The sequence below is a fragment of the Gekko japonicus genome, unplaced genomic scaffold (genome assembly GCF_001447785.1).
Source record: "Gekko japonicus isolate JY-2015 unplaced genomic scaffold, Gekko_japonicus_V1.1 scaffold1394, whole genome shotgun sequence".
Lineage (NCBI taxonomy): Eukaryota > Metazoa > Chordata > Lepidosauria > Squamata > Gekkonidae > Gekko > Gekko japonicus.
The window spans coordinates 71,242-84,973 of record NW_015170321.1 but is presented as its reverse complement, the minus strand read 5'-3'; the positions used below and the strand labels follow the sequence as shown (position 1 = coordinate 84,973).

The 13,732-nt window shown below is 47.6% G+C and overlaps 1 protein-coding gene across 8 annotated transcripts in view; it reads right to left on the bottom strand.

Annotated features, from left to right (window-relative positions):
- The window catches only part of MAP4K3 (mitogen-activated protein kinase kinase kinase kinase 3), a 99,765-nt gene extending 88,278 nt beyond the window's left edge, over positions 1 to 11,487 (bottom strand). For all 8 annotated transcript variants that reach the window (XM_015418068.1, XM_015418071.1, XM_015418074.1 and 5 more), the window contains exon 1: positions 11,198 to 11,487. In XM_015418068.1, the coding sequence (XP_015273554.1) occupies positions 11,198 to 11,305 (108 nt within the window). In that variant the 5' untranslated portion in view covers positions 11,306 to 11,487. The remainder of the gene's footprint in view (positions 1 to 11,197) is intronic.
- Between the last annotated feature and the right edge of the window lie 2,245 nt (positions 11,488 to 13,732).

Here is a 13,732-nt window from a genome sequence, read left to right as displayed (position 1 = left end):
ACCCAGACACAGAGTGCCAGTAGCAAGTGGATGTGGCTAATCTCTAGTATGTGCAGCAGAGACAGGATGGGGCACCATCCCGCTATCGGCTGGCCAGGTCCTGTGGAGAGAGGGGAGAATGTTGATAAAGGTCAAGGGCCTCCTGGGCCAGCAACATACATACCCCCTTTCTCAGAGGCTTGTTGCCTGGCACTCACGGCCCCCTCCTGTTGGGTGATGGCCGTGGCAGGTGCCTGGGGAGGCAGGGAAGGAAAGGGGAATCATCATCTTCCCACAGAGGGCCATGTCACCCCCGCATTCCAGCATGTGGGTGGCATGGCAGCTGCCACACCTGGTAGTGGGGAAAGCCACCACCAGCCTAACTGGACCGAGGACAAGAAGGCACTGATATACAGGTTGGTGGTGAAGCATGCAAGTGTTGCCCTTAAGAACATAAGAGAGGCCATGATGGATCAGGCCAATGGCCCATCCAGCCCAACACTCTGTCACACCGTGGCCAAAACCCAGGCGCTGTCACAAGGCCCACCAGTAGGGCCAGAACTCCAGAAGCCCTCCTACTGTTGCCCCCCAAGTGCCAAGAATACAGAGCATCACTGCCCTTGCCAACGCCAAAAGCAGTTCCACCATATCCTGGTGCCATGCCTTCTGGCGCAAGGCAGCAGAGTGAGTGTCTGCCCCGGGACATGCCATCCAGATGGAGATGTCCACTATGAAGCACTGGAACAATTCCTTTGGTCCCACTCAGGAGCATGTCCAAGCACTCATGGCCAAAGGTATCCCTTACGAGCAGGCAGTGGAGGAGGGTCTGCCTGGAGTGGAAGCTGCCATAAGCGCAGTGAAACCCCCTGTGGTGGTGGGAGGCTGTGGTGGAGAAGAAGGCAACACAGAAAGCAGACTTGATGTCCTTGGATGGCAGCAGCCCTGCTCTGTGGGACAGAGGGGAGGTGAGGTCTAGCAGTGGCGAGTCCCCCTGGGCCAGGTGTTGTGGCTGCCAGTGGCCCAGGGGATGAAAGGGATCCTGATCCCATGCCTGGTCCCTGGGCACGGGGCCATGGCCTGTACAGCCCATCCCACCCACACCTTCCTCCATGTGGGTGGCAATAGAGTGGGAGTGGCCAGAGAGCTTTCTCACATTAAAAGAACTCATGAGCACTCAATAAAATTAATGAGCAGTAGGTTTAGAACGGGTAAAAGGGAGTACTTCTTCACCCAAAGAGTAATTAACATGTGGAATTCACTGTCACAGGAAGTGGTGGCAGCTACAAGCATGGACAGCTTCAAGAAGGGGTTAGATAAACCTATGGAGCAGAAGTCCATGAGTGGCTATTAGCCATAAGGTATAGATGGAACACTCTGTCTCGGGCAGTGATGCTCAGTATTCTTGGGCAACAGTGGGAGGGCTTCTAGAGTCTGGCCCTATTGATGGACCTCCTGATAACACCTGGTTTTTGGCCACTGTGTGACACAGGGTGTTGGACTGGATGGGCCATTGGACTGATCAGACATGGCTTCTCTTATGTTCTTAATTATAAGGACGCTGCCAATTGCCACAGAATTGATAAGATATTTGAACATTTAAAGGTACTAATATAGTAAAAGGTATACCTCACATCAACAGTCAAATTATGTTAATGAATAAAATACCAAGAATAAACGTGCAGGGTCTGCTTACAGAGGACTACCTCTGTTTTCTGTTTAAAATTAACAACAACAACAACAAATTATTAAAATGGAAGTGAAAGTAACCAGCATACAGTTTTTCTCCAGGTAAAGTAATCCAGATAAGCTATGAAATAGTAAGTTTTAGAAATAAAAGATTTTTTTATTTCTAGTTTATACTTTTCAAAGTGTATAAGCACAGGCTTCTAATAGTAGGTCTTACATATAAATCCAAGGATAAATAAAATAATCATAGAAACATATTGAAGTCATTTCCCCAGCTATGCCTTCCTATACTCTGCAGCATAGGAAAGGGCCAATATGACCCAATGGATGAAAACCAGAGATGCATCACTTCTACCTAAATACTTCAACCTTGCAAAGTCCACCCTTGTAATTGTTGTAAAGGGCCCAATGAGTTACAGTGAGTTGAATCAATTGTAACTGCATGACACTTCTTGGCACGGCATTTGTACTATTCTTGAACTGTTTTGCTCTGAGGAACTAAGAGCCTTTGCAATCCTTAAGAGAGCTGCGTGAACCCCCTTCAGTAGTACAAGAGGTGTGGTCCTTGTAGATTTTCACCATAAGCAAGCTGAACACATGCAAAAATAAAGAACAGAGCAAACGATTGCTGGGCCAAAAGCAGGCCCTATCTATCACCCCTGCAGCAGCAACTGAAAAATATTCAACAGCCAGCAGGCAGGAGGTGGCTCAAATCCAAATCTCCAAGTTTCCATCAAGAATAAATTTCTGTTCAATGTTGTACTTTTAACTGTTTGTTGCAATGGTAATCCTCTTAGTTGCCTGAAGCATGCCTATGGAGTTAAAATATAACTCTAATGCAGGTTAAGTGTGCCAATATAACCACAGATCACTGCTGGACCAGTGTGGTGAGAAGTTGAGACAGCACAGTAAATTGTGGGATTGCATACAATCATTATGCCTGTAAAGTCGTTGATTCTCCACTATACACTGTCCCTAAAAACAAAATTGCATATGTAATGTGAGGTTTTTCTGTACCAGGTTTTACAAACTATTAAAACTCAAGTCCCAAAAGAACAAGCCAATAAATAAGTACTCACCATCTTATATGAAATGCCACTAATGAAAAAAATTAACAACCTGTACAATATGCTCTCTTGAAAACTGGTCAGCATGACTGGGATAATGTCACAATTCTCGAAACAAGCCAGCCCAGAAAATCATCAGCATAAAAAGCCTCTATGTGATATAAACAGTTCAGTATAGTAGACACTAATTTCTATTACCTTATCTTGTGAGAGAAATAAAAGCAAGATGATAGCATGAACATTGCAGCACAGTACACTTTAAAGAAGAGTATGTCATTACCACCACCAATCTAAGCAGAGCTCTACATATTCAGTCCCAGAATGCCTCTGTTTCATAACAAAGAAAATAATTAATTCAATTTAGGATGTAAATAATTCTGTACATCTTAGAGAAATCTTTCTATTATAAAGCTGACTCAGCAATTCATGATAGTCATATGGAAAAGACCCCATATATGCTTCATACCTCAAAAATCACATTCGCTACCTTGTGCTACGTTCCAGCACCACTGCAGGGCTACCACTGTGAGTTCTCCCAATGCAAGCTAATTTATCTTTTGTTATCTATATTTCAGTCTTCTTTATAACCCGAGTATAGTATAGAAGCTACCCTGGTTGTCAGACAGATGCTGACAACCAACAGATGGAACATGTCCTAAACATTTAAGTGGCTTTTAATATTACTGATCCTGGTATTCTTTTGGGCCACATACCCGGGATGGGCAATACCATTTTATGACAATTCTGGTCCCACCCACCCTTTCAAGACTAAATTTCACAACTTGGATCTTAAGGTTGTGCTCAGCCCCATAGCCTCTGACTTGTCCCTATGCTACTTAAACATCCGCATGAAACCACCGGGATAGGGAATCTAGAAATATGGACCCAGTTCTCTCTCTCCTTTACATCTAACTCCAGGGAGGCAGTGGGAATACCAAATCAATGAAGGACTGGATGAGGCTGAATAACAAGCATAACCAAACAGAAGTGATGTGGAGCAGGAATAAAGTTGATATGGGAACAGGTCATAGAGTTGAAAGGGACCTTGGAGGTCACCTATAACCCTTGCTCAATGCAGGAAATCCAAAGCTATAGCATTCCAGCCAGATGGCTGTCCAGCCTCCACATCAAAACCCCACTGAGGGAAAAAGACACTCCCTGCACACTGGTAACTGGCTCCACCTTTGAACTGCTCTTAACCATTAGGAAATTTCTCCTACTATTCATCCAAAATCTATATTCCTGTAACATAACCCCATTAAATCTAGTCTTGCCTTCTGGAGCATGTTACAGCCTTTCAGGTACTTGAAGAGAGCAATTATGCCTCCCCTCAGTCTTCTCCAGGCTAAACAAACTAAGTTTTTTCAACCTTTGCTTGTAGGACTTGTGTTCCAGATCGAATTGTGTACAACATGTTCTGATAGTACTCCCTTTGAAAGATCAAGCTTGCAACATGGGTGCTCCTAGGCTCATCACTCTCTCTGGATAAGCAGGTTTCAGAGGTGCCCAAGAGTATATTTTTAGGGTGGTTTGCCAAATGTATCTATCTGCAAAGAAAGCAGTCCTGGCTACTGTCACTACATACTTTGACAACATTCCGATGTGGTAACTGTGGATCAGCTGAACTGAAAAATTCTTTAAAGGTGGCTGACTGAGGCAACAGATTTCTCCAAGGCCTCCCAATGAAGACACAACTATGATGGAACTGGAATGTAGTTCTGCTAAGTCCTACTCCAACATTTTACTGATGCATACTATCCAATCTCTGACTTGCTACTTTCAGGTTGATTAATCTTCTCTTAGAACTCTATGTCTAAAAAAACCACACACATGCATATAATTTATATCTATATACTAATAGCCAAGAGGCCCCCTCTGTGCGGATATCTAAATCCACACATTGGGGCACTTGGGGGGCAGAGAGATTTTCCTGCACACTTGGGGCAATCCCCATGTGTGCAGAAAAGTCTGAAAAGTGTAAAAAACTATAGGGGGGATACTTAAATCCCCTCAAAAGTAAGAGCGTTCCCTGCGCATGTGCAGAGAACGCCCTGGGAACTGTCCCACTGCCAGTGCTGGGGGGGGGAGAAGGCTTGGTGGGCCGGCAGCTGTGAGACGCTCAGGCCTTGCTGCCGGTGCCGCAGGGGGGGGAAGGCTTGGCAGACCCAGCGGCTGGGAGCTGCATGAGCCTCACCGTTAGGGCCGGGGGGAGGTTTGGCTGTTGCTTACCAGGGGGCGGGGGAGAAGGTTTGGCGGGCCCGGTGGCTGGGAGCCATGCGAGCCTCACTGTTGGGGCCAGCCAGGGGAGAAGGCTCACCTGCGGCGGCTTCCTCCTCTACATGGAATTCCTCTCCCCCACAAGTACCATGGGTCCCCACTTCTTGTCTTTATACTATTTCCCAGAGGATTCCTCCTCTACATGGAATTCCTCTCCCCCACAAGTACCATGGGCCCCCACTTCTTGTCTTTATACTATTTCCCAGAGGATTTTTTTGTGCATACTTATTTTCGCCACTCTCCCCCAACAGCTCTTTCTACAGACTCAAGGCCTTTCTTGGGTCTGCAGAAAAATCTAAAAAGTGGGGGGAAATCCCTTAGGGAAGGCTGAATTCCCCCAAAAACCTTTTGAAATGGCCTCTGCAGGGATCTAACTCCAGGCATCAATGGTAACATTTTTTTGTGGGGGGGAGGCTTCTAACTGGCTCAGTAAAAGGGTGGGGGAAGGGCCCTTTCCAGTCCTCTTTTGGCGTTTGAGGGAGGGAAGGAGCCTTGGGGCCAGGCCTGCCAAGGGTTGCCAGTGCCAGGCTGGGGAATTCGTAGAGGTTTTGTGGTAGACCCTCTGGAGGGCAGGATTTGGGGAAGGGAGAGGCCTCAGCTGGGTATAATGCCAAAGAGTCCACCGTCCAAAGCAACCATTTTCTCCAGGGAGTCAGATCTCTGCTGTCTAGAGTTCATTCTCCAGGCCCCACTTGGAGGTTGCCAACCCTAGACCTGGCAGCAGTCTAGGGTTGCCAGGTCCCCCCTGGGCACTGGCAGGGGATGGGAGGGAAGGCTGCCAGATCCAGAGTGGGAAACTCCTGAAGATTTGGGGGTGGTCCCTGGGGAGGACAGGGACCTCACTGGGGTACAATGCCCTAGAATCCACCCTCCAAAGCATCCATTTTCTCCAGTGGAAGTTATCTCAGTAGTCTGGAGCTGAGCAGGAATTCTAGGGGATCCCCAGGTCCCAACCTGGAGTCTGGCATCCCTAGGCAGCACCCTTTCAGTGACTTGATACCAACTGATTTGCATGATTCAACTGGCCCCAGCTGCTTGCTGCTGTTCATCAGTAGCCACCCTATGAAAGCTAGTGTGGTGCAGCAGTTAGAGCTTCAGAGTAGGGTCTGCAAGAAGACCCAGGTTCAGATCCCCAGCTTGTGGTGGAAGCTGACTGGGTGATTTTGGACCAGTCACATACTTTCAGCCTAACCAACCTCACAGGGTTGTTGTGAAGATAAAAAGGAAGCGAGAATAATGTAAGCTGCTTTGGTCACCACTGTGGAGAAAGACTATCATTTTCCAAGGTAGAGGCTGTGGTTGAGGGGGGTGGTGGAGACGGAATGGTGAAGACAGATAAAGGCAGATAAAGGTAGGTTGGCTGTTCGGTGGGAAAGAAATAGGGTTGCCAAGTCCAGGTTGGGAAATTCCTGGACATGGGGAGGGTGGGGTTTGAGGAGGGGAGGAACTTCAGACTGGTATAATGCCATAGACTCCACCCTCCAAACCAGCCATTTCCTCCATGAGAACTACCATTGCCAGCCTCTGGGTGAGGGCTGGAGATCACCCAGAATTACAACTGTTGTCCAGGTGACAGAGATCAGTTCCCTTGGATAAAATGGCTGCTTTGCAGGGTTGAGTCTATGGCATTATACCCTACTGGGGTTGCTTGCCTCCCCGAGCCCCACTGTCCCAAGGCTCCAGCCCCAGAAGGGAGAAAGACTGTGAGACAGATAGGGGTAGAGGGGAGGAGGCAAAGGTATAAGGAATGGGATGACCATCCTGCAAGTTTCTTGCGGGACTCCACTTGTCTATCGATATATATAAAAGAAAGTCCCCTCACCGTAAAATCAAACCACTGGACTTAGAGACACCAAATTTGGGGAGAGCACTCCCACCGTGGTGTAGGTGCTCGAGAAGAAGGGATTTTTAGAAATTCGACCCCAAGGGGGTCAAAAGGGGTAAAATGTGCTCCCCCACTGCTTCCTATTGGGTACCAGGCTGCTGCCTCCTTGCACCCCCCACCAGTGTTCCCTCTAAGCTGAGTTAGTGTGAGCTGGTTCACGGTTTTTTAGCTTCTGGCTCACACATTTTGTCTTAGCTCAGGAAGGATGGCTCCAGAGCAAACTAATTTATGCGGTAGCCAAATCACCTGCTCACAAGTTTAATGCCAGTAGCTCACAAAGTAGAATTTTTGCTCACAAGACTCCACAACTTAGAGGAAACACTGCCTCCCCACTCTCTGATTGGTCAGCTGCAGAGCTCAGTGTTCTGAGGTAAAAAAACAACAACACTTACAGGAGACTGAGGAGAGCCAATGACAGTTGAGGAAATCAGGAATGGCCAACCACCTGTGAGGTGCAACAATGCTGCTGGCCCAGCCTCCCCATGGCTTCAAACATGCCTCCCACCTCCTCCTGATAGGCAGCTGCCTGTCAGGTGCAGCAGCGGGAGCAGGGTGCTTAAAGCCATCAGGGAGCCTGCCCCAGCAGTAACACCTTAGTGATCCTGCCGGCCCAGCCTCCACAGTGGCTTCTAATACTCCCCCCCTCCACTGGACAGGCAGCTGCCTGTCAGGTATAGGAGAGGAGGTAGGATGCTTACAGCTGTCGGGGAGGTTTGCTCAGCAGGACTGCCTTAGGGCTGCTGCTGGCTCAGCCTCCCTGATTCCTTTAAACACCCCCCCTTACACCACACAGGCAGGTGTTTGTCAGGTGTAGGAGCAGGGCCAGGGTACTTTAATCCATCAGGGACGCCGCCCCAGCAGGATCCAGCCTCACCAATGGCTTTAACCACACTCCCACCCACTATGGAAATATACCCCAAATTTGTAGAAAAGTGGTTTCCTTTACTAGGTTATTTAACTTCTCACAATGATGGTTCTAGAAAATTGGTTCATATGAACTTGCTTAATATCTGATTGCTCAGATGGTGTTTTGAATACATAGTTATGTCCCACTTCTTAAATGTAACATAAATGAGAGGAAATTATGTAAAAAGTAGGGGGCATGCCCTCCCCCCCAATTCAATGCCAGGCCAAACCACTGCACCAAGAAACCCAAAATAAGGGGAGCGCATTCCTACCATTACGCCACAAAGAGATTTCTGAGAAACATGACCCCTAAGGGGATAAAAAAGAGGCAAAATGTGTTCCCCCAATCGTTTTCCATGTGTCTGGCAGGGTGCTGCCTCCCCCCGCCCCCCGACTGGTCAACTGTGTACCTCAGAGTTCTGAGGTAAAACCTGCCTGCTTGCACCCACCTCCCTCTGATTGCTCAGCTGTGGATCTCAATGTTCTGAGGTAAAATCACAGTTAAAAGAGACTACATACAGTTGAGAACAGTTACAGAAATCAGCAATTCAAGATTCCTGAATAGACATTTTTCAAAAAAAGCCAGCATGGCAATTGAGTCAATGAATGTTCATGGGGAGATAGTAAAGGACCTTTCTAGGAGCCATTTTGATGCGTGCCTCCCTCACGAACCTGAAGAAATGTCCACCATATCACCACTCCTTCACACCAACTCCCACTCCCACCTCTCACCGCTCCCAAGAAAGCTCCTGGCAAACGTTGAGCTAGATACACCAATGCTACAAGAAGGAGGCAACTCAGGAATGCGGCAAAGATATTTGCACATAGTACTCCCGCAGGGCACTGAGCTGCACAGGCCAAGTACCAGCAAGATCACCCTGAGGTGCTCAGAAGAACACAGTCTCCATATGAGCAAAACAATCCAGGAACACAAGTAGACAGGCCATCACTTTTGTGGAAGGTGGCAGGAATTGACTTAACAGACGACTGCTTCTTAAATGGACAGTTCTATGTGGCCTGCTCCAGAGTGAGCTCACCAAGCAGCCTGGTGATCCTAGCACCTGAGGGTAGAACTACCAATGTGGTCTAGAGAGAGGTCCCTCAGTAGAGGGGGGGGGGGAGAAGTACGCATGTCTCACTTCATTTTTTACACTACAGTCTTCTCCACTAGAATTCCTACAACAAATGTTACACTTCAAACTTCACATAATCAGTATTATAACTGGGTTTATGAAACTTAAATACCGTAGCGAAGCATGGGTATCAGGTTAGTTTTATATATATTTTACACGGAATACTGACAGATTCTCAATAAAGAAAATCTGTAAGGATTCTGTGTAAAATATATCCATTACATTTTAAGACTTAGTAACTTTTTATTTTTTAAAAAAAGAAATTAGTCCCAATTTCACAAGCTTTTTTCAAAGTTCTCCTGAACACCTGCCCCACTTCTCACAATTGCAACCAGGTTTTAAGACTCCAGGCACTCTGAACTTGGCCAAAACATGCATTCTTTGGGATTAAGTATTTGCAATTGTGCTTGCCTTCTTAATTTATTAGCTCTCATTATTTTTCATTGCATGGGGACAGGTGAACTAAAAGACAATCACCACAAACTGCACTGTAAATCTAAATTGTTTTCAGTACAACTGAGGGAGGGAGGTCATACATCTACTGTAGTTTTCCTACAATTTAGAATGAAAACCATGTTAAAATGTTGCTCTGAAGAAGCCCTAAGGATTCTGTACAAGTGAGGTGCTAGTGAATGATAGATCAAGTACTGTTTGTTCCTCTACTGCTTCACTCAGGAAGAAACAAAAATTACAAAACCCAAGCATCACTTCTCATGCCCTCCTTTTATCAGCATATGCTATATCATAGTTTGAGAAGCTGGTATGGTCCTAGTGGCTGGGAACTGACACTGACAACCCCTCTGAGAGTCCATCCTCTACCAAATACATGACAAGCCGTCTGAGACTTCAATTCTTTGGAATGGGAGAAGGATCTCTTGCATACGCACACAAACACAATGCCTTGACAGTTTCTTGATTACATTGATAGGCAGTGGATTTAGGACACATAAAAGAATATTTCTTCACCCAACACAATTAATATATGGTAGTTACCAAGACAGGATGTGGTGATGGCCACCAACTTAGAAGGCTTTAAAGGGGAATTAAACATATTCAGGGGCAGTGCACCACTGCATGCCAAATGCTGGAGGAAGGGCAGATGTAGAGGAGGCATTAGACTCTGCACGTTCTGTAGGCCTCCTATGACATTTGGTCTGCTACCGTGGAAAACAAGATCCTGGGCTAGATGGACCATTGGTTTTATCTAGCAGGGCTCTTCTTATAGCTGATGGTTCCGGAAGACTGTGGTGAATCTTAGAGACCCAGGCTGAGATCCCAACTCTGCCATGAAGCATACTCAGTAACCCTGTGACCTCTGCAGCTTAAACTGCTCCCCAGTGTTGCTATGTGGATAACAATGGGCAGGAAGAATCTTGTGTGCCACCCTGAACTCCTTCAGGGAAAGGTGGGCTAAAAATGAGATAGATAGGATAGATTAGGAGATTTGAGACAGAGGTGTGCCAGATTCAGAGAGAGGACCTCACCAACCAACCTGGCTAGGAAAACTGCATCTAGACTGCGCAGAAAGAAGGAGCCTAGATTAGTGGGGGTGGGGTTGAAGGACTGGCATTTATTGACAAGTCCAAAGTGGGAGGAACAGGGCAGGGGTTACAGCTACTGATGCAGACTAAGGGTCAAGGGGCTAACATGAGGGTAGAGGAGTAAGGCTGCCAAGAGGATGAGTTTAGGATACCAGGCGAGCAGCAGAAATGTTACCTTTTGGCTTCTTTGTTTAGAAAGAGAGGTAGGTTTGTGCAAGGAGGGGAGGAAGGCAGAGTGACAATAACAAGTCCGATGAAGGAAGGAAGACCTGTGGTGGCAGCCCAGCTCCCAAAAATACAGGTAATACTGAGAAGCACAGTTAATCCCCATAGCTAGCACCTTCTACGGGAGAGAGGCACTGTCACCTCACCACGGGTGTCCTCCCTCCTGGCATAAACACACTTCTACCCCAGTCACAGAGAGATGACCTGGAAAGGAGATAGTGAGGACCGGGAGTGCAGAAGAACGGGGTGGGGTGGAGAATAAGATGCCGAGAAAGGTTTGGGGGGCGGGGAGGGCTTGTTGACATGGGGCTAGGCCATAAAGCCTCAGGTGGGAAGGTGTCTTGCTCGAAAGCCCTGCCTTCCAAAGAGAGAGAGAGGAGAGGCCTTTTTTGTTGCTGTGTGTTGGGGGGGGGGGGGCGACCTGGCTTCCAGGATGCCCGCGGGAGGGAAGGAGGCGGGCGACGTGGAAACAGCAGGGGCAGGTACCAGACCGCTTACCTTATAGACGTCGCCGTAGGTGCCGCTGCCTATGCGCTGGATGAGCTCAAAGTCTTCCTGGGGGTTCCTGCGGGACAGGTCGCACACCCGCCCCCCGCCAACACTCATGGCGCGCCGCCGCTCGGAGGAGGGAGCTGCGCCCCCCTCGCCCGGCTCAGGCGCCGCCACACGGAGGCCGAGGGTGGGAGGAAGGGGAAAGGAAAGAGGGTAAACAGGTGGGTGGGGGGAAAGGAAGGGGGAGGGAGAAAAGGCTTGCCTCGATCACCACCAACAACGCCACCTCCCCCTTGCCTGCTCAGCCAACATGGCGCCCTCAGCTGTCCTCTGCGCAAGCGCGCGAGGCCGTCGGACGCCTGGCGGTTCTCTGTGTAGGGCGGGAGGGGAAAGGGAGTCCCCGGAGCACCCGGGAAGAGGCGGGCCCAGGCGCCAGCGTGAGGCCGGGGAGCCAGATTCACGTGTGGCGGCGGCGGCGGCGGCAGCGACCGACGCTGCCTGCCCGTGCGCTCGAGGCCGGCCGCCTCCTGGAGGAAGAAGGTGCGGCGTAGAGCGAACTGGAGCGCGGGGTTGGAGGCTTTGCCCACTTGTCTGTGGACAAGGAATGGCAAAAGCACAAATCTCCTCAATTCATAAAGGACGTGCAAACCTTCCCTTGGATGCATCAGCAGCGCAAAAATTCAGAATAAGAAGTCTTCATTCGCGAACGTTTCGGTAGTTGACCATTTGACATCAGTTATGGGACTACCTGGTCATGGACAAAATATAAGATGTTATTTCCTTGGCGGAGAATCCGGAGTTTCATTCAGATTATTTGGAACGCTGGTTTCCTTTTCCCGAATGTATGGGAAGACATAGTAAGCTTAAAAAGTCACTTCCTGATAATTTGAAGGTTATAGCTATATATTGAATTAGCCGTTTGGATTTATTGCTCTTGTGTTTTTTTGTGATTGTGTTGTTATTGTTTTGGTTTCCTAATAGTATGTGTAACGTTGTTATAGAACTAAAATATTATTTTTTTAAAAGACTGTGGTGAGCCCCCTCTCTGCCATGATTTGTTTATTCGTTACTTCCTTTCTAGTCTGTTTTTCTAGCAAGGAAGAAAACCGAAATGACAGAAGCCATTGGACTTGCTGCCCTATGCTGTCCAACTCCTGGAGGGAGAGATGACTATGATCGCACACACTAAATAATTCATTTTCAATCCACTTTCAGTGCACTTTCCAAGTGGATTTTACTATGTGAACTGGTATTTCCTTGTACCCTTTAAATCAATGGACAGCTTTTGAACTATACTGTTCCCCCCATCACCAAAATGATTATCTCTTTCTAGGCACCACCAAGGTGTCATACCAATGCTGCATTATGAATAGCACCCTGGCAGCTCATTAGGTTAGAATACAGCTTGAACTTTAGACAGCCCCCCTCCATCATGAAATGGTGGTGGTGGAAAGTGCCATCAAGTTGCCACCGACCTCGATAGGGTTTTCAAGGCAAGAGACATTCAGAGGAAGTTTGCTATTGCCTGCTTCTGCATAGCGACCCTGGTATTCCTTGGGGGTCTCCCATCCAAATACTAGCCAGAGCTTCAGAGATCTGAAGAGATTGGGCTAGCCAGGGCCATTCTGAAATATCACACAAAACTCGTAGTTAACAGGAAAACAAGCTCAAGGAGGTATTTTGACCTAAACATTTTAATCCTATCCTTTCTTTATGAACCATGGGCAGTATACATGGCCCTCTGGCATTTATCCTCACAAGCCTGTGATATAGCTCAGGCTGAGAGAGGGAGTGGTCACCCAGTGAGTTTCATGGTAGAAGGAGGATTTGAACTGAGATGCCTCAGGTCCTAGCCCTGGAATAGGGATCTGAAATAATGTTTCAGCCCAGTACTCTAACCAGTAAACCAGGCTGGCTCTATTTTTTACATACAAGGGAATAGCAATCGGTGTGAAAAAGACACTAACACTAGTTCAATAATGACCAAAGTATTAATACAAATACAACCATATAAGCACAATATTAAAGTAGTAATATGGTTGTATTTGTATTAATACTTTGGTCACTATTGTATTAATAAAGGTAAAGGTTCCCTTGCTCGAAAGCCAGTCGAGTCTGACTCTAGGGTTGCAGTGCTCATCTCCGTTTCAAAGCCGAAGAGCCAGCGCTGTCCAAAGTCGTTTCCGTGGTCATGTGGCCGGCATGACTAAACACCAAGGCGCACGGAACGCTGTTACCTTCCCACCGAAGTGGTACCTATTTATCTACTTGAAACTTCTTGCTTTCAAACTGCTAGGTTGGCAGGAGCTGGAACTAGAGTCGGGAGCTCACTCCGTCATACGGCACACTCGGGTCTCGAACTGCTGAACTACCAACCTTCCACAGCCTGCAGTTCAGCGTCTTAACCACTTGAGCCACCGCAGCTCCTTATTGTATTAATACTGAACTAGTATTAGCATCTTTTTCACCCAGATTGCTATTCCCTTGTATACCTCAAGAAGAAACTCTTCTACTTTAATATTGTGCTTATATGTTTGTGTT